The sequence below is a fragment of the Aquarana catesbeiana genome, linkage group LG04 (genome assembly GCF_042186555.1).
Source record: "Aquarana catesbeiana isolate 2022-GZ linkage group LG04, ASM4218655v1, whole genome shotgun sequence".
Taxonomy (NCBI): domain Eukaryota; kingdom Metazoa; phylum Chordata; class Amphibia; order Anura; family Ranidae; genus Aquarana; species Aquarana catesbeiana.
The window spans coordinates 456042445-456063991 of NC_133327.1; the positions used below are offsets into that span (position 1 = coordinate 456042445).

Here is a 21547-nt window from a genome sequence, read left to right on the forward strand (position 1 = left end):
GAGCAAACCTCATTATAGTGAAATGCTGCAATGTCAGCAAAAATTTGCCATCAGAAATAACAAACATGCAGCAACAAAGACTCAATGCTCTGATAATTCTTTCACATAATATACAATTCTATAATGAAAAAAAAATATATATAATACGTGTTAAGAAAGACTCGGATTGAGCTGAATTGTCGGTTTAGATATTTTTCTATATTCTAAAAGAGAGCTCAAGTCAAAACTTGAGGGTGTTACTGCACTCTATAGCCACATTAGGGAAATTTGCACTACTTCCTGTTCTGGAAACAAGGTAGTTATTTTGACAGGAAGCGGGGGAAGACCCCTAAAATAAAAGAGCCATAAAAGGATACAATATATGGGAAATCTAGCCTTCTCCCACTCCACAAAAAAAAAACAAAAAAAAAAAAAACTGTTTTTACTGTGGTTGTGTCCTGTTGCTGATTTTAATTATAATTAAAACATACATATTTAGTCTTTCGCAACCATAGCATTTTACATGTGGCTGATAGCTGATTAACCAGCTGACAACAATGTAAATATGGCAAAATCCAAATATACATCCTATATACAGACATCACAATAAAGAGCCCAGTACACATTCCTAACAATCACCAACCTAAGTACTCTATGGCTGTATGCTATACCACGGCTATAAGATTTGTCATATGTTGTATATTAAATTAGTAGTACTTTATCACTTTCAAAATCCATAGTGGCATTCAAGAATATGTGTTTTCATGCATGGAAGGAGACATTTTCTCTATCCATACTTTTTAAACTGTTCTCAACAATGTCTTTTTAGATTCACACTTTGCTTTGTCACCATTTTGCGAACGGGGTAAAATAAGCCTTCAAGCCTTGCTTATACTAACCTTCCTATCTCTCAATTATTATTAATTACTATAATTATTTGCAAGATCATGGATTCTTCTACCAAAGCCACTCCCCATCGATTTCTTAATTATTTTATCTTGAATTCTGTCTCTAGGTTCCTGCTTCTGCCAATTCTTGCAGTGTCTATGAAAAAATGGTTTCTTTTACCCCATATTTTCTTCAAGCTTTTTTTCTTTCTTCTCCATTCTGTGCAATACCTACCCTCAGTGGTTCATTGTTACCACACACAAAACACAAGAATATAATATGCTCAGATAAAAGCCACCATCTTGTTCTCTTTTCAGAAGTTTGTTTTTTCTAAACCACAACCCTTCTGCTCAGCATATTTAATGTGCTCTTCTTACTTCCTTAAAGTAATTTATTGTTGACCTAGTTGTTTTCAATACCATCCTCATCCACATTATGTTACTTTCTTCTAAAGCTTTATTTTATTCTATATCCTACCAATACTTTTTTTTGTCTCTCTCTCTCAATATTTTCTGTGTCTTTAAACAGCTCTCTGCTGAACTCTTCTGATTAATTTGTACTCTTTCATGGTTTCTCTAATTCATACTTTTACTGAGTTTCCACAAAATGCTTTTCTTTATTTATTGCAGAACATCAAAATATCCCCTTTTTACCACAATAAGGCTTAGTTGCCTTCTCTTTTGTATGTCTAAATACTGCTACTTTTGGTCTGCCATTGAGTCACATTGTGATCTGTGCCGCAATCTGGTTCACTACAGTTATGTACATCCAGGAGTTTTGATCCATATCAGCTATCATCACGTGATCTATAAATTTTGTCTCCCCAAACATATCCTCTTCAAGCAATCTTTCTTATCTGACTACTACTATGCATTTTTACCTCTCATTCCTATCACTGGCTTTCTGGCATTCATGGCCTCTGTGACTGAGCAAGGCCCTGTCACTGTGAAAATGGAGAATATGACACAGGATTTGCATTGAGGGCTGGTTCACACGACAAAAAACACACTCCAGATCCATTCCAGGTGAGTTTCTGCCTGTGCATTTTTTACATTTTGGATGCATTTCCGGATGCATTGCAGATGCTGTTATTCAGGGTTTTTTTTTACTGTACTGGGGTCCGGTGCATTTTTGATATGTTTTGATGCGTTCCAATGAGTTTTTCCGCATTCCAGTACAGTCTAGTGCTGGGAAAAATGCAGCATGTTCTACTTTTTTTTCTGGAATTGGAATGCCCTGGAACTGATTGTTGTGAACTATACCATTGGAAGCCATATAACCTACTTTCCATGCGTTTTTATGCAGCCAAAAAAATAAAATGATCAGAACCAAATTTATCATCTTTGACATATCTTCCTGTTTCTATACAAATCCAAAACTTATATAGAGGAGATAGATCAAAACAGCGACATTTTCATTGTCGAAATTTTGATGAAGCACAGTCCATCTTTCCTGTTTCTATATAGTTAATACTTGGCAATAAAAAGAGGGGATTATTAATGCGCTACCCAGAAAAAACAAAACAAGCTGCTACAAACCATGTGACAAAAATGCAAACAAATACTGAATAAATTGTAGCGCTAAAACACACATGTGAAATATGAACAGAGTGTCTCTGTAAACATAAACATAGTGTCCCAATAGTGACGTGTTGTCAAAGCAAAAGTAGTCCACAGTGAATGGGTGTAATCAGTGTGACGGTTCTTTCTGCTTCCCAACTGTCAGCTCAGATGTCATCAAACTTAACGAATAGATGGGATACGCTTACCGGCACTGTTGGATTCTACTGCCATGAGCATAGAATCAATCGAGCTTTGTGCCACCAAGGGCAGATGTGTGGAGTGATGGAGGCAAGGTAAAGCCTATGCAGGGCCAAGATGTCACCTCTAGATCCACAGGAACAAGGCAAGATTGGTTCCAAAGTAGAAGTGTTTTTCAGTTCCCGGAAGCATGTGGAAAAAAAAGAGGGATGCTTCCACATATTGTAACTCGGGGTATTTTATTACTAAAAAAACCACAATACATAAAAAGTGATCACGAATAAAAAGGCAGTGTACAGGGTATAAAAAAACGCCCAAAGTGTACACTGCCTTTTTATTCGTTATCACTTTTTATGTATTGTGGTTTTTTTAGTAATAAAATACCCTCAGGTACACTATGTGGAAGCATCCCTCTTTTTTTCCACATACTTCCGGGAACTGAGAAACAACTTCTACTTTGGAACCAATCTTGCCTTGTTCCTGTGGATCTAGAGGTGACATCTTGGCCCTGCAGAGGCTCTACCTTGCCTCCATCACTCCACACATCTGCCCTTGGTGGCACAAAGCTCGATTGATTCTATGCTCATGGCAGTAGAATCCAACAGTTCCGGTAAGCGTATCCCATCTATTCGTTAAGTTTGATGACATCTGAGCTGACAGTTGGGAAGCAGAAAGAACCGTCACACTGATTACACCCATTCACTGTGGACTACTTTTGCTTTGACAACACGTCACTATTGGGACACTATGTTTATGTTTACAGAGACACTCTGTTCATATTTCACATGTGTATTTTAGCGCTACAATTTATTCAGTATAGTTAATACTTTGCGGCCTTAGTACATTTTTCTTTAGCTCTAGTCCAGCCTCCAATCCTGGAGGACCAATGATTTTCTGTTAGCATTTTCTTGCTTAAGGGAAGTGGCTCTACTATACCGTAAAGAGGAACTGCAGTCTGCTCACATAATTTGTAATAAAAACATCTTTGCCATTCTGAAGCTTCCCTCCAACCACTTTCCATAATTTTATAAATACTGTGATTCTGTACTTGACAAATATGCTGTAGAAATCTCCCTCCACTGAGTCTGGCTGCAGCCATTTTAACTGTGGGCAGCTAAAGCTGCCACCTGTTGACTTCCAGGCACACAGTGTTTTACTATCCAAAGTTAAAACAACAAGGGCAGATTTAATAGATGGAAAGTTGAAAAAAATTACTAAAGGTTCACTTTAAGAGCACTCCCAATCCTGGGGGGGGGTTAGGTGTCAAGCACATGGCTAAACCAAAACCAAAAAAGAATTCAACAAAATTGGCAGCGACTTTGGGCTTCTTTTTTATTTATCCAATTCTCCAATTACACCAATAAAAAAACTCAGAGCATAGAAAATTGTCCCTGTCGCTCCCCATCCATGCTCTGGCGGTCTGTTGCAGTGCAGGCACAGCCCTGCTGCAAAGGAGGGTTTTTAGGTTTCCCGAAGTTGGGCTGCAAAGTAAGAGAATTTGTTTATGGCATTTTTCGGGGGAAAAACACAACTACTGGGACATTTTAAAACTATAATTTACAAGGTTAGATAGACAAACTAAAATAACTGCGCCCAGTGTTTTTCACCTTGTATGTGTTTGCAGGTTTAATGCCAGACTTCTCCAGAGCACTGGAAAAGAAAACATGCAAATAATTTTCAAACTGTTCAAACTTCACAATATAGATTATACGGTCAATATCGGAAACACAAAAACATAAATTCATGCAATGCAAATATATTTTGAAATGCTTAATATATTTTAAAGTCAAAAAATAGGCAACAGCTTAAAAAGAAAGCAGATACGTAAGAAAATTGGAATATGAGCTGATGATATCTACTACTGGTCTGTCTAAGAAGCCATCTCATTGCCACACAACAGGACCAACTAAAATTTCTTATAATTATGGATGAGACAAACCTACTTGGGTTCAGTTTACAGGCCGTTTGCTGAATGGCTACAAAGTTCTGCCTGTTAATCCAAACCCCTTTGAAGTCAATACGGGAGGAATCTTTAAAATAAATTTTGGCCATTTTTAAAGCCAACAAGAAAAGGATTGTCAAATAAAAGGCGTGGGGAACTAGGCACTGCCCTGGCATGTAAAAATGAAAGAAATAATATTTTTAAAATTCTGTTTAGTGGGGGGCAGCTCTTTTAATAACGCATAAAGAGCACCATTAATAATGCACAATTCTTTTAACTAACATGCTTGAGGATGCCTTAAACCTGCCTGCAAAGTGGTACATTTGTAGGATGTAGAACAGCAAAATTGACATTCACAAAGAAAAAAAAAAAACATTTGTTGCTAAATGACATTTACTACTGGAATGCTTTTTGTTGTAAAAAAAAAGCACAAGAAACCCCCTAAATCAAACAAAGAGCATTGGTGAGTTGGGCAATGCCACGAGGGACATGAACCAATGCAAACTTTTTTTTTTTCAGCAGCTCTTTTAATATGATTTAAAGGTCAACATTAAAAATGCAAAATTACTTTAAAAAGCATGCATGAGGTTTACCCTAAATCTGCCTGTGAAATGGCACATTTATAAAATACCATTTAAATTGGCAGAAAATGTAATCTCACGGTCCTCTTGTTTGGTTTGTAAACAATGCGGCTGGGGATTCCTTTAACCCTCCTGGTGGTAATACTGAGTGTGGCTCGGGGTTACATTTCAGTACAATTACTGGTAACCCCGAGCCACACTTGGGATTGCATTGCAGAATCCTGGTACAGGTTACTTACCTTGTCCCCAGGATCCTGCGTTGTCCACCCCCCCCCCTGCTGTGTACCCCGCCGGATCATCCGCCCGATGATCTGTGTGCCTGGCTCCGTTCCCTGCAAGCGTTGCAATGCAAATTCAAAAAGTAGAAAATACATAACACATACAGTACACTGTAATCTTACAGATTACATTACTGTATCAAATCATTTCACATCCCTTTTGTCCCTAGTGGTTTGTCCAGTGCCCTGCATGCAGTTTTATATTATATATACTGTTCTTTCTGCCTGGAAACTTGAGATTGTCCATGGCAACCAAAAAGTGTCCCTTTACATCAAAAGTGGTTTTAGACCAGCTAGAAAACAGTGATAGTGAATCATGGGGAAATTAAATTTTATTATTATTATTTTTTATAATTATTTATAGTTATTTATTATATTATAATTTATGATTTTGTGTTTCAAACTTTATCATACCGGGGATGTCTACTAGACTCTTGTTTGGACAGATTTACATGTGTTATTACTAAGAATTACAGGCCTACAATATAAAATGCCAAATTTCTATGCAAAACAATTGTACCGCTTTGAGATTCAAAAATCTGACATAATCATACCGCCAGGGAGGCTACTCTACACCAGACAATTATACTAAATGATAGCCTTGTACAGATGTTAATGGAGATTCCACAAAAAAAAAAAAAAAAAAAAAAAAAAAAAAAAACACATACAGGGAGGTACCTTGCTTTGTCCACAATTTGATGAGGACAAGGGCCTACTTTGCACATACCTCGCCTGTTAAAGGAGGACTTATCAAAATCATGGAAGGTCCCTTAAAATTATTGGGTCCCCCAGATACCAATCCCTGCTATGTGGATGAATAAGGAGTACACTGTGTATCCTTGGTTACTCATTAACAACAACAAAAAAAATGTAAGTAAAAGACACTGAATTGTTTTTAATTGAATTGACTGAATTGACACCAAATTGTTTTTAATTTATTAAAAATTAAAAACAATTTAGATCCATTGTCAATCATGATAAACAACACCCGCTGATGTGCCAAAACAAAAATGAATCAATCTGCCAACATAATCCAATAGAGAATCCCCAACTAGCAGCATGATTGTAAACGAAGGGGTGGGGATGTTGGTTAATGTCATTGCCCATATATGTCTATGGCCATATTTGGTCAATGTCAGACAGTATTCTCCCTGCTTTAAATAATGATATTTGAAGCGCTTCACAATGTGCATGAAAATGAATATATAAGAATAAATATAAATAGTCAAATAAATCCAGCGGTGAGTAAAAATTCCTATAAAATCCAGCAATCAAAATAGTGTAAAATTATAAAAAATTAGTGACACCAAATGTGTAAAAAATTCACATAAAAAATCCACATAAAAATAAATATATAGGGATGTATTCAGAAGGTTCAATTATACAGGTGTAGAATCCTGATTGGTATAGAGCTTTTGATCACTAGCAAAGCTGTTTAAAAACACTTGCTTAATTAAGGTGCTCATTGATAGTACCAATGTGTTTTTTGCTTCTATTCACAACCAATGTGAGAATCATAAACAGGCAGATAAGAGAAAAAAAAAACAATCATTGTGCAATAGTTAGGATACCAAGGTACACAGGCAAACTTCAATCCACTCACGTGTGCCTTATAATGATAAGGCATATGCAGGTTTTACTATAGCAGTCAGCCGCCTTAGACAGGAGCAGATTCAGTGCAGTACACTGTGTGAAACTGCTGATCTGCACAGAGCTTCCTTGGCTCCTCCCACGCGTTACATCACAGTCACGTGACTTTTTCAAGCTTGAAAGTGTACCTTGGTATCCTAACTATTGCACAATGATTGTTTTTTTTCTCTTATCTGCCTGTTTATGATTCTCACATTGGTTGTGAATAGAAGCAAAAAACACATTGGTACTATCAATGAGCACCTTAATTAAGCAAGTGTTTTTAAACAGCTTTGCTAGTGATCAAAAGCTCTATACCAATCAGGATTCTACACCTGTATAATTGAACCTTCTGAATACATCCCTATATATTTATTTTTATGTGGATTTTTTATGTGAATTTTTTACACATTTGGTGTCACTAATTTTTTATCATTTTACACTATTTTGATTGCTGGATTTTATAGGAATTTTTACTCACCGCTGGATTTATTTGACTATTTATATTTATTCTTATATATTCATTTTCATGCACATTGTGAAGCGCTTCAAATATCATTATTTATTCTTTTTAAGTGACTCTGAAAACACTCTCTTTTGATAGCAGCCTCACTTGGTTTTATGTGTAATTATCAGCTATTTAGCATCACAGCGCTTTGTGTTTTATATATATATATTCTCCCTGCTTTGTTTACATTCAGCTGCTGGCCAGGAGATAAATGGGGGCGCTGGCTTCCTAGCAACCAGGAGCCCTGAGCAGGAAGCTGCCACATTTAGCAGCGATAGTAATGCACCTCATTTAGTTAATCCATTGGCACAAGAGGCAAGGTTTGGACTGAACCTTACACTGGTCCAAACACGAAGCGCATTCCAGCAAATAATGCAAGAATAAAAAAATAAATAAAAAATCTTCCTCTGCTGCAGAGCTAGGCCAACTTCAAAGAATCTTCACATCCAACACTGCCTGGTGTGACAGATTTTACATCATCCCCTGCGTGGTTTCTCCTGCTAGCTATTATGTCACTACAGGACTAAGGCCACCAGTTCAGCAGGAACCTGCCGAGACCATGTATGGGTAGGCTGAATGTACCAAGTTGATTGATCGCTGGTATAGGGATTCCCCTGTCACTGTCTCTGTTGATGGGGGAATCAAGCAAATTTCTTAGGAAAGAAATCCGCTCCGTGTATGGCCTGCTCAAGTGCAACATACACTCCAGGCAAATCTGTTAGATTCTTTTGTCTATGTAAAACTGCTGTGGAGGGGTTTGTTACAATAACCAATGGGTCCAGCATTTCTCTGTAGCATATGAAAGTCCATGTTAAATAAATCTGCTGTAAAGCAATTTGATAGAAGATGCTGTTGTACAACTTCTGAGCCGCTTATCTGGAGTATAGAAAGCCAGAAAAGGGCAGCTTCCAGCTGAGATTGCTCGAACAGGAACTGGGTGAGTGACTTCAAAAGTAGGAAGCTAGTTTAGTATGACACCAGTCAGCTAGTAGAAGGGGAAGTCAGAAAATAATACCTTTAAGAATAATGAGCTACAGTACCTGCTAAGACTGACACGTGTATACAGTTCCAGACCTTTGCTAAAGTACTTGTGCTGAGTGTTCAGACATGGTAAGGATGCTGCACAGGTTCCATGCTTTTGCCATTCATGCTTCCTAAACAGGGAAAAAAAGAATAATCATAGTAACCATCCCAGCTTCCCGAAGCTCTGTACAGAAAAAGACAAAACAGGCTTTCCATAAAATGTAACAGGGTTTTTATATTACACAATATTTCAACTGATCTACCTGTGCAGAACAGTAAGGACACTTCTCTCCCATAACTCTTGCAAATTAAATTTTATTTATGTTCTTACAAATTTCTGCTGGGAAAAACATGGCATTTTAAAAAGTTTGTTCAAAATGCGAATAATTTTCGATTAACTAGCTCCAGTAATAAGGCAGATTAACCAGCGTAATAGAAACCAGTGCAGAGAGAAACCTGGATGCTGCCATTGCTGACCTCCTTATAAAAATACGAATTGCTGGGCTGTAATGCTGCTCTGACCTCAACTCAACACAATTTGAGCCACCTGGAACAAGCGTGCAACACAAAAAAGTCAAAAAGGAGTCAGAACTCTTAAGCTGCACACACACTATACAATTTTCTTTAGATTTTTTCCTTTAGATTTACCAAAACCATATAACGAGGTCAAACCTAAACACTTCCAATTTGTATGCAATCAGGCTGGCACTTGCACTACATAGTTGAAGGTAAATCTAAAGGAAATCGAACAACAAAAGTTGTATAGTGTGATCCAGCTTTAATTGGCATGGTAGTTCTTGATCAGTAACTCAGAAAGATGTTAGATCATCAAGACAGTCAGGAAAATAGCATTTTCAGAATACAGCAATGGCTACCCTCCATGATTTTCTTACAGCAGGATCCTTTAAATTACATTTTTTTTTTTACAGAAAAACTGTTATTTTACTTGTTATTATGATCACTTTAAGCTTTTATTGTATAAATCTGGAGAAAGCTAAACCACTGAAATGAACAAGTATAACTATAGTATGTCACCCCTGCAGATCAAAAATATTAATGCATGAACGAAGAGGCTACCTGAATTTTCAAAAATGGTTGTCTAGAGTGCACTCACAATGTCAGAGGTAAATAGAAAACACCGCGCTAACCAGTAAAATGAATGAAAGCTGCTGCATACAGTTTGACAAAAACAACAAAATAGCATATGGAAAAATGCAGCGCATGTACAAATGAATATAGGTCTTTAAAATGGTGAAACAGTCAAGAAATAACTAATTGACCACAGGTGCCTTGAAACACAAACGTCCATAGATGGATGTAAATGTCCAACCGCACAGGAGGTATAAGGGGAGGTACTCCAAGGGGTGGTGATGGTCTGATGGTTGTCAGAAAACACCTGGCATCATACAGCGACTTCCCAACCGAGAAACCGGGTCCCAATGGGTCATTCAGAGAAAGTGCAAAAAAGCCTCTTACCAGATCCTGTGGATTCCCATGTCAGCGACAGGGAATCGCATGCGCATAGACGTCTATGCCCCTGTTGAAGACCCCTAGGTCGAAACGCGTCGGGTACATACACCACTCTCTTTGTTGCCCATTTGTTTTTATCCACCGTGATCACGCTTTTATTTGTGTATGGTCGTTTTTGTCAATAAAAACACCCTTTTTTATCTGCACCATGTGGAGGCACATTCTTTTTGTTTCCACATCCTCCTGTGCGGTTGGACATTTACATCCATCTATGGACGTTTGTGTTTCAAGGCACCTGTGGTCAATTAGTTATTTCTTGACTGTTTCACCATTTTAAAGACCTATATTCATTTGTACATGCGCTGCATTTTTCCATATGCCTAGAGTGCACTCACGCTGGGCATGGTAAAATGAACTGTGCCCGAGTTTAACTGTCTTCCCTCCCCACTCCCCTGTCACAATGGGGTTGATTTACTAAAACTGGACAGTGCAAATCTGGTGAAGCTGTGCATGGTAGCCAATCAGCTTCTAACTTCAGCATGTTCAATTAAGCTTTGACAATAAAACCGGAAACCGATTGGCTTCTATGGAGAGCTGCACCAGATTTTGCACTCTCCAGGTTTAGTAAATCAACCCTACTGTGCTTCAAAATAAGTGTTTCCGGGCATACTTACATCATCCAGACCACAATGATACCTGCTTCTGTGCTCAGTGATCTATGGAGCGTTTTGTGCTCAGCAACGGATTGCGCACAAACTGTTCTGGACCATCTCTGGTGGTCTGCGAAACAGCAGTTCGGAGCACTCACACTAATGGGATCAAGGGGGTGAGCCATGCCTGGGCACAGTTAAAAGTGCCAGTTGTGAGTGCACCCTTAGTGTAGATTTAAACATGCGTTTAAATATTCCTTTCCTCTGAAGCACGATCCGCGTTCAGATTGGGCTCGAGGCTACTGACAGGCGGTGAAGAAGCAATGCAACACCTTCTCACTGCCTTTTTTAAACTAATTTTTGCAGACAAATGAGTCACAACTGTGTGTATTGAACTCGGTTTCAGGGCGTTTGTGGCGATTCCCCATTTATTTGAATGTGTAGTGTTCAGCAGGCTTGCTACCTGCTGAAAGCTACATGTCGAGTAAACTTTGCTGCGGGCGTGAAGCCGCGGCAAGTAAACACCCTCTCCACTGCCTATTGTAACTTAAGGTAGCATGGTTGAAGGGCATGAAAAAACGTGGCTCAACTGCGCATTTTTGATGCCTCCCAACCGCACGTCTAAATGAGGCGTTTGTCACCCGACAACAAACCATATACATCATTCATTCCTTAATTACATAAATAATAGTTTACCAGAGCTGAGAACAGTTTGGATGGAGGACATCAGGCCACCACTTGTTCATATCTGCCAAAATGTCCTGCAAAAAAAAGAAAAACAAAAAAAAAAAAAAAAAAACGTAATCTTACTGATATAAAATTACTTTCTAACACAAATTTACACATAACACATTTAACTGGTATGCAACTAATCTGGTTAAGCAGTGTAAAAGTAGGTACAACATACAGTACACCTTTAGAACTGTCATACTAAATAAGGCAGAATGAGTAACAGACAGGTGATTGGGTTTTGTAAATGACATTTGAGGTCTAAGAAGTGTTTCAGTTATGTTTTAGTCATAAACTGTCAGCCAGAAGCTAATCTTTTTAATGTGGTAAGTTCAGAGGTCTAAGAAGTAAAATAGACATGTAAAATCTCACATCTGTGGATGGAGTTAGGAATTGGGTAAAAACCATCTATTTTTTTGTGCTCATTCTCTTAGTATTGCTATTACTAAATGTCTGACCACAGAATGGATGACATTTGCATATTTAAGCAGCGCAGACAGGGTGGGGATTTTACCAAACTGGAGCAGAAGGAATCCGAAGCAGCTGTGCATAGTACCCAGTTAGTTTTCTATCTTCAACTAGTTCAGTCTGGCCCCTTTCACATTGACGCTTTCCATTACGATCAGCAGGGGGTCTGTGAGATTATCCCCTGCTGATCGTAGCAGAGCGGGGCGGATGACAGGTCTGTGTCCGCTTAGTTTCTGCACAGTGGGCATGGACATATATGAAAAGGGCCCTTAACCCCTTTAGCTCCAAGCCTTTTCTGGCACTTTTTTGTTTACATGTAACAATCAGTATTTTTTGGTAGAACCCCAAACATTATATTTTTTAAAAAAATCAGAGACCCTAAAAAATAAACTGGCGGGTGTTGCAATTATTTATGTTGCACAGTATTTTTTTTTTTTAAATAGACTTTTTTGAATTGTAATGCAAAAAAAAAAAAAAAAAAACCACACAATACATAACCCAATAGATACCAAACATGTCAAGCTTTAAAATTGTGCACGGCACTGCAACAGCAACAAACGAAGTACATTTTACTATCCATAGGCGACCTTTTAAAAGTCTTTACAGGTTACCACTTTAGATTTACACAAGAGGTCTGGTGCTAGAATTACTGCCTATGATCATGTGTAGGACGATTGCTGTTTGCGTCTGTGCGGGAACAACATGTGCGTTCACCTTTGCACACGAATACAGGGGGACAGAGGCACTTGAAAAACATTTTTATTAATTATTTATTTTTTATTATTTTTACACTGTCGTTTTAAATTTTTTTTGTAATCACTTTTATCGCTGCCACAAGCAATTTAAACATCCCTTCTGACAGCAATAGGCATGTGACAGGTACTCTTTATGGAGGGATCTGGGGTCTAAAAAAAACCCGATCCCTTCTCTACACTTAAAAGCATTTGATCACACCAGGTTCGGTGTGATCAAATGCTTTTCATTTTTGAAAATGGCTTTGTTTACTTCCCGGGGAAACCGGAATGATGTAAGGTCATTGCTTCCGGGTTCCTACATCATAGAGGCTATCAAATCCAGTCTTTGATTGCCTCTCTGATCAGCTGGCAGAAGTGTCGGCTGGGCATTTGGAACTCAGGAGATTCAGCTAAAGCTGCGGAAGGCAGTTGGGGGGGGGGGTGGACGGACGTCCCCTCCTGCCGCTTGTAAAAAGCAAACCAGTAGTTAGTTAGCCGCTAGAATAGCTTTTACAAAAAAAGTCATCCGTCGCCTCTGAAAAACAGTGCCGGGATGATGCCTGGCATCAACCTGATATGACCACTTGAAGTCTAGTGACTTACGAATACATCGCTGCTCGGCAATAAAAAAATAGTAGTTGATTGGTTGCCATGCACAGTTCCTCCAGATTCTGGCTGCTCCTGATTTGATAAATATTATCCATTTGTACAAACAAGATTCAGTTGTATGTTGTGGAAAAAGTTTCTTCTTAACTTAACAGTAAGGCCCCTTTCACACTTGTGCGACTTGTCCTGCGACTTGGGACTGCAAAGTCGCATGACAAGTAGTACCCCATGATTTCCAGAGTACCATTCATATCTGTGCGACTTCAATTCGCACCAACTTCAAAAGTAGTCCCTGCACTACTTTGGTCTGACTATGATGCAAGTTGAGGTCCATATACCTCAAGTTTACACAGGCATTCCTTGAAATCGCATCAAAATCGTGGCCACAAAGTCACTGTAAAATCGCTGCAAAATCGCGTGACTTTCAAGTCGCGGCAGTGTGTAAAGGTTCTAAAGAAGTATGGTATTTCAGGGAAAGTGAAACAAGTCACAGATACAAGAAACAAGAAAGTAAGTATTTTAAAACTTAAGAGTAAGGATGAGCTGAACACCCCCTGGTTCGGTTTGCACCATGCATAAAATTCGGACCAACGCACGAACACTGTTAAAGTCTATGGGACACGAACATGAAAAGTGCTAATTTTAAAGGCTTATATGCAAGTTATTGTCATAAAAAGAGTTTGGGGACCCGGGTCCTGCCCCAGGGGACATGTATGAATGCAAAAAAAAAGTTTTAAAAATGGACATTTTTTCCGGAGCAGTGATTTTAATACTGCTTAAAGTGAAACAATAAAAATGAAATATTCCTTTAAATATCGTGCCTGAGGGGTGTCTATAGTATGCCTGTAAAGTGGTGCAGTTTTCCTGTGTTTAGAACAGTACCATAGCAAATGACATTTCTAAAGGAAAAAAGTCATTTAAAACTGATCACGGCTGTAATGAATTGTCGGGTCTTGGCAATATAGATAAAACTCATTGAGAAAAAAATGGCAGGGGTTCTCCCCCCCCCCCCCAGTCCACTACCAGGCTCTTTGGGTCTGGTATGAATTTTAAGGGGAACCCTGAACCAAAAAAAAAAAAATATATATATATTGCGTGGGGGTCCCTCCAAAACCCATACCAGGCCGTTCAGGTCTGGTATGGAATTTAAGAGGAACCCTGCGCCAAAAAAAAAAAAAAAAAATGGCGTAAGGGTCCCTCCCCCAAAATCCATACCAGACCCTTATCCGAGCATGCAGCCTGGCAGGCCTCAGGAAAAGAGGGGGGGACGAGAGAACGCCCCTCCTCCTGAACTGTACCAGGCCACATGCCCTCAACATGGGGAGGGTGCTTTGGAGTAGCCCCCCTAAGCACCTTGTCCCCATGTTGATGGGGACAAGGGTCTCTTCCTCACAACCCTTGCCCAGTGGTTGTGGGAGTATGCAGGCGGGGGGTTTATCGGAATCTGGAAGCCCCCTTTAACAAGGGGACCCCCAGATCCCGGCCCCCCCCATGTGAATTGGTAACAGGTACATTGTACCCCTACCATTTCACAACAAAAAGTGTCAAAAATAGTAAAAAAGACAGGAGACACTTTGGGACAAGTCCTTTATTAAAAGAAAAAAATAAAAACGTCCCGTAATGTAGATCCATCTCACACCGCCGACGAGCCGAAAAAAAAAAAAAAAAGCTGCAACAGCTCCGCCTCCATGGGAGGCTCCCGCCGAGTGACGCGTCTTCTTGGTGACAGCTGTTATATAGCTGAGGGCAGGGCCACTTGGTGACGTAAACGGACCACCCCCGCCTTCCTCTGACGTCACGTGGCGTTTTTTTCCATCACAGGCAACTACCAATACTGAAAGCCACTTTGTATGACCTGCAAATTTTGTTATCCATGGTCAGAAAGAATCCGCCAATAAAGGCACCACATATAAAATAAAAAAAATTGATACGTGTTCTTCCTAATTTGTGGTTTATTGCCTGGCTTGTCCGTGTGGATTATACTATGTACAGATGGTATAGAATAGAATCAACCCCCACCCCCCTTTAAAATAATGACATTTTGTTGCTTTGCAGCCTGAAATGAAAACAGACACAGTTTTTGTTTTATCCAGCTGTATTTACTCAGTGCAACTTATAACATCCAAATAAAAAGATATAACACCATCATATCAGAAAAAAATAGAATCACTGAGTTGGAAAAAGGACCACCCCTTGTGTCAGTAGTTTGTTGGACCACCTTTTGCTTTTAATTACAGCCTTTGGTTTGTTGGGATATGTCTCTGCTAATTTTGCACAGCTAGACTTTGCAGTATTTGCCCACTCTTCTTTGCAGAACTGATCAAGTTCAGTTAAAATTGATGGAGATTGTTTGTGGACTACAGTCTTCAAGTTATTCTACTGATTTTCAATGGGGGTCTCTGACTAAGCCATGCAAAAAAATCATTTTTCTCCCCTCAACCACTGTGTGGTCATTTTTGCTGTGTGCTTTGGGTCATTGTCATGTTGGAAGGTAAACCTTCTTCCCATTGACAACTTTCTGGCAGAGGGCAGCAGATTTTCCTCAAGAAGTTGATGGTATTTTGCCCCATCCTATTTTTATCCTATTCTGACAAGTGATCCAGTCCCTGCTGCAGAGAAACACTCCCAGAACAGGATATTACCACCTCCATGCTTTAATGTAGGAATGGCGTTATTTGGATGGTGAGCTGTATTGAATTTCCGCCAGACATATCATTTGGTGTTGAGGCCAAATAATTACATTTTAGTCTCATCTGACCACCTTATATGCACCTTGAAGATCTTGAGGCCACATGGAAAAAGTTGTTATGGTCAGATGCCACCGCCCCTTTCCTGACGCCACTTCGGGAGCGTGCGTTCCACCGTGGTCCCGGAAGAGTGGCGGCCATCTTGACTTGGCAATCCTATCTTCCCGTGTAGCTGCTGGCCAGCAAAGACAGATGTAAAGACACTGACAAGAGCCCTGCCAGGCATGTCATGTTATGATGAGCCGACAAAACATCCATTTCTTGTAAGCGTTTTTAAACTGTGATCCTTAATAAACTGCTGGCAATCTGCACTTAGAAACACCTTCTTTGTTTTTTTCCTTTTTCTGTTGAGTTGCTTTTACTCTCTGAAGAGCTGCTGTAGTGCCTTTTCCAGCTGTGTGATTACCATTTAGTTAATGACTCCACTACATCCATATAGGAAAGGTCCACCAGGCAGAAGCGCCTTGATATCAAAACATAGGGTACTGAAGTTTGTCGCCATTTCACAGGCGCACACAAATTTAGGGCTGGACATGTTGGGTATTTATTTACTCAGTGCAACCTCGTCTTATCTTCTACCAAAAATTTGGGTCATTTATTGCGTTTGTTTGCCCTAAAATTCACTTTAGTGTGTTTTTTACTGAAATGTTGCGTTCCCTAGACCTTTGCGGTAGTAATGGAACAGAACTACCACTATTTTATTCTCTAGGGTGGGGGTCGGCAACCCGTCGATCACGTACCTGTCGACCGCAGGCAGGTGACAAGTAGATTGCCAATGAGTCAGTGCCCCACCGACCCTCGAGTGTCCCTGAGATTTGTAATGCATTTTGTGCATAGCAATATGGATGACTTTTGGGAACTGTTCTGTGGGGTGATATGTGCGGCTGATTCGCAGTGCGGGTCTAGTGCATCTTTTTGACAGTGCAATGCAAAATTGTGCTCTATAGAGATCAATGGGAACTGTCAGAAGGCAATGTGTTTTTGGTTTCCCCTCTGCTATAGACATGAATGCAACCTCCCTCTCACATTAAGCTTTAACACCGTGTCACCGAGCAAAGCGTCCCTATGTGTGCACTGGGACAACGGTATGAGAGGAATGTGACATGACAGACCATGCCCCTCCACACAGATGCCAGGCGGGACGAGGCTGCTGAGTGGAGGAGCAATGATGCAGAACTACTGCACAGTAGCGAGCAGTGATAGTTTTCTCCCCTCTGCCTCCCAGCCCTGTGTCCTCCCTGTCCATGCTCCTCTGTGCACTTGTCCTGCACTCCTTCTCTCTTTTTGCCTCCCCTCACCTCTACCTCCATGTCAGTCCCCGCAAATCACTTCCCTCTTCTCTTGTTGCCCCACCTCTGATCTGTTGTAAGTCACGGCGAGGGCCCGGGAGGAGGTAATGCCGTCCAGCTGGAGGCAGCCGAGGGATGTTACAATGGAGCAGCTCATCAAGAGAGAGGAGGTGAGAGCAGAACATGGGGAGGAGGAGGGATGTGAAAGATGCTGAGAAAATTCTACAGTCTGGGACACAGGGCTGGGGGACTTCTACACATTGAGGGGGACTGAGATCTCCCCTCCCCCCTTCTACTCATTGAGGGGGACTGAGACCTCCCCTCCCCCTTCTACTCATTGAGGGGGACTGAGACCTCCCCTCCCCCCTTCTACTCATTGAGGGGGACTGAGACCTCCCCTCCCCCTTCTACACATTGAGGGGGACTGAGACCTCCCCTCCCCCTTCTACACATTGAGGGGGACTGAGACCTCCCCTCCCCCTTCTACACATTGAGGGGGACTGAGACCTCCCCTCCCCCTTCTACACATTGAGGGGGACTGAGACCTCCCCTCCCCCTTCTACACATTGAGGGGGACTGAGACCTCCCCTCCCCCTTCTACACACTGAGGGGGACTGAGACCTCCCCTCCCCCCTTCTACTCATTGAGGGGGACTGAGACCCCCCTCCTACACATTGAGAGGGTCTGAGGACATCCCATATGTGGGAGAGTGGCAGAAGCAAGCATTGGGAAGGGGGTGAGTCCTGGACATGCTGGGACTTGTAGTGTGCAGGCAGCAGAGGAACCCTTGTGTGACATGAATGGCCCCCAACCCATGCTGCCTCCCTGTCCCATTTGGCTTTAGACCTGGACAGGAAGTACAGCAGGGGTGGCATATACAGGATCCGATTTCCTGTATTTTCCTCCTGCAGCTGCAGAAAGCTGGCTTCTCCTCCTTTCCCTCTCACCGGCATTCAGTGGCTTCAGGAGGAAAATACAGGAAATCGTAACTGTACATGCTGGTTCCTTGTGTATACCAGCCCCCCCCCCCTCCAGCATTGCCAGCTTCCCTCCTTTTCTCTCCCACCAGCTGCTGCTTTCAGGATGGAGATCAGAGGAAGGGGCCAGAATATCATATTTTCCAGCCCCTTCCTTTCCTGAATGAACACAGTGAGTGATTGGTGCCAATCACTCCTGTGTCCATTCATAACTGAAGCATAGTAAACTGTTTACTATGCTTCAGTTTGTAAATGAACAGGCAGGAAGCCTCAGAGTGTTTCCCATTCATTCATTCTGTGCAACTGAGGCTGCAGAGATGGAGGTTGAAGACTGTGTCCTCGATCTCGATTCTCTGTCTCAACAGTGAGACATCAGAGGTTTATTTAGACCCCTGACATTTCACCAAAGTCCCCCAACAGGGCTGCTAAAAAATAAAAAAAAATGAAAAAGCAATAAAAATAAAATAGTAAAAAATAATCAAAAAAAGAAAAAAACTACTGACACTGCCTACTGATCTTCTGACCCCCGTTCTCTGCCCTACTGACACCATTCACATGCCGTCCACTGCCCTACCACCAATGTCTGCCCTTCTGACAGCATCCCCTTTTAAGGTAGTGTAAGCATATATTTTTACAGTGACATTTAAATTACATTTTTGTACATTTTCAGTACTATTTAGTTAGGCCTTGCTAGTAACTTTTTTTTTTTAAAAAGGGACGCCGAACCCCGGTGATCTTTGATCTCGTTATTGTTGGTCAGGTAGCTCCCCGCCTCTCAAAGTTTGCCTACCCCTGCTCTAGGGTGTCTGCTTTCAGAAAATATATAATGTTTGGTGGTTTTGTGTAATCTTCAAGCTGAAAATGATTTTTTAAACCTGTGTGCAAAAAAACGCAAAAACAGCGAAAGGGTTAATGCAGGGAATGCATTAGGGCACAGGTGTCAAACTGACGGCCCTCCAGCTGTTGCGGAACTACAAGTCCCATGAGGCATTGCAAGGCTGACAGTTACAAGTATGACTCCCACAGGCTGGAGGGCCACCAGTTTTACACCCCTGCATTAGGGTAAACAAAAACACCCAGCCCTTAGAACCACTTTAATGCTGTGGCTTATATCTCATTAGAATGAATGAGGTCATCTATTGTAACCACTTACAGACAGGAAGATTTGGCTGCCAAATGACCAGGCCATTTTTTGCGATACAGCGCTGAGTCGCTTTAACCGACTATTGCGCGGTCATGCGGCGCTGTACCCAAACAAAATTGACGTCCTTTTTTCCCCACAAATAGAGCTTTCTTTTGGTGGTATTTGATCACCTCTGCGGTTTTTATTTTTTGCGCTATAAACAAAAAAAGGGACAATTTTGAAAAAAAAATTATATATTTTTACTTTTTCTTATAATAAATATCCCCAAAAATGTTTTTAAAAAAAATTTTTTTTCTTCAGTTTAGGCCAATATATATTCTTCTACATATTTTTGGTAAAGAAAAAACAAAACAAAAAAAAAACCTCAATAACCATATATTGATTGGTTTGCGCAAAAGTTATAGGTTCTACAAATTATGGGAAAGATTTATTGCATTTTTATTATTATTATTTTTTTTTTTTTACTAGTAATGGCGGTGATCTGCGATTTTTAGCGGTACTTCGACATTGCAGTGGACAGATCGGACACTTTTGACGCATTTTTGGGACAATTCACATTTATACAGCGATCAGTGCTATAAAAATTTACTATTTACTGTGTAAATGTCACTGGCATGGAAAGGGTTAACACTAGGGGGCGATCAAGGGGTTAAATGTGTGTTCGCTGGGTGTGTTCTAACTGTGAGGGGATAGGACTGACTAGAGGAAGAGAGATATTGTTTTTCCTACTTAGTAGGAAGAAACAATATCTCTCTTCTCTCCTGATAGAACGGCCACGCGCATCGGGTTCCCCGCCTGCTATCGCCCTTAAAGGTACAGATGTACCCATATGGCAATTTGCGGGAACGAACCACTTTCCCGACGTATATCAGCATGAGCCTGTCGGCAAGTGGTTAAGAAGCCTTTACCTGAAGTGGGCAAAATATATGAAATCTAAGAATGCGTCTCTTAACTGGTGGAATCTGTGGTATGCAATAAGGCTGAGAAAAGAAAAACTAGTCCACAACATGGCTGATTCAAAATGATCACATCTATTTATTAACCAGAATCATTCAGATAAAGCATCCATGTGTCTAAACTGAACTCTCAAGGATCTACTTATATAGTAGATCAATGTAATTTATGAAGGTTAAGGAAAAAAATTACCTTATCTATGGTGTAACATGTTACAGTACAGCACCTGCCCGCACTACCCTCACCCCCCCTCTCATACCCCAAACCCCCCACCATGTTCCCATGACAGCGGACAGGGGATACTCTCCTTTCACCCATTGTCACAATTCGAAAACAGCACAGCCATGTGGGCTGAGCCCACAGGGCTTCGTCATTTATTCACATTGAATGAATAAGCTAAGTACTGACAGCTTGTAGGTCTCAATGAACTGTGAGGGCACTGGTGACCGCTCTGGTAGTTTATTTTATCTTCTTGCATTTCAGTAAGGCCTGCTTCACATTGGCTTCAGCTGGTATAAGAGCAGTGTGAACAGCAAGCTTTAAAAGCATTTGCAGAGCTTTCAGCAAGCTTTGGTGAAGCTTTTCAAACACCCTTCAGCACCAGTTTGTAAATGTTGAATATAAATCCTAATAGGAGTGCTGACTGTCACTTTAAACAAGCGACTAGAAGGCTTCAGCACTACTTGAAGCTTGTTGAAAGCCTGTCAAAGCCTGCTAGCAGCTTGTTTAACCCTTTCACTGCCAGGTTCGTATGCCGTACGGACCTACAGAAGTGCCCGTAGGTGGCCAAATCCGTACGGACCTCATTTCTCCCTCTCCTATAAGCTTATGGTCACTTCAATGATATATATCAGATTATATCAGATTTGTTTAGCAGACTCTGCTGAACAATTCTATAACTCTGATCAGCAGATTACAACCTGCTAATCAAAGTTATTAACCCTAAATGTGACCCCCCCCCCCAACCTATGCCACCGCTTCCCTGTCCCCAGCCTCTCCACCCCCCACCGCTCCCTTCCACCTAAAACTGCTCCCCCCACTCTCCTTTCCTATTCTCTTCACCCCTCTTCTTCCTCCCCAGCACCCACCCCCCTCCACCCGATCTGAACCAGAATAGTCCTACATATAGTTACATAGTTACATAGTTAGTAAGGTTGAATAAAGACACCAGTCCATCCAGTTCAACCTGAG

At 40.9% G+C, this 21547-nt stretch overlaps 1 protein-coding gene across 2 annotated transcripts in view; it reads right to left on the bottom strand.

Annotated features, from left to right (window-relative positions):
• Window positions 1-21547, bottom strand: part of RNASET2 (ribonuclease T2) — a 73526-nt gene that overhangs the window by 14551 nt on the left and 37428 nt on the right. For both annotated transcript variants that reach the window (XM_073627501.1, XM_073627499.1), the window contains exons 6-8: window positions 11405-11469; window positions 8606-8719; window positions 4235-4277 (exon numbers count right to left, since the gene is read on the bottom strand). In XM_073627501.1, coding sequence (XP_073483602.1) covers window positions 4235-4277; window positions 8606-8719; window positions 11405-11469 — 222 coding nt within the window. The remainder of the gene's footprint in view (window positions 1-4234; window positions 4278-8605; window positions 8720-11404; window positions 11470-21547) is intronic.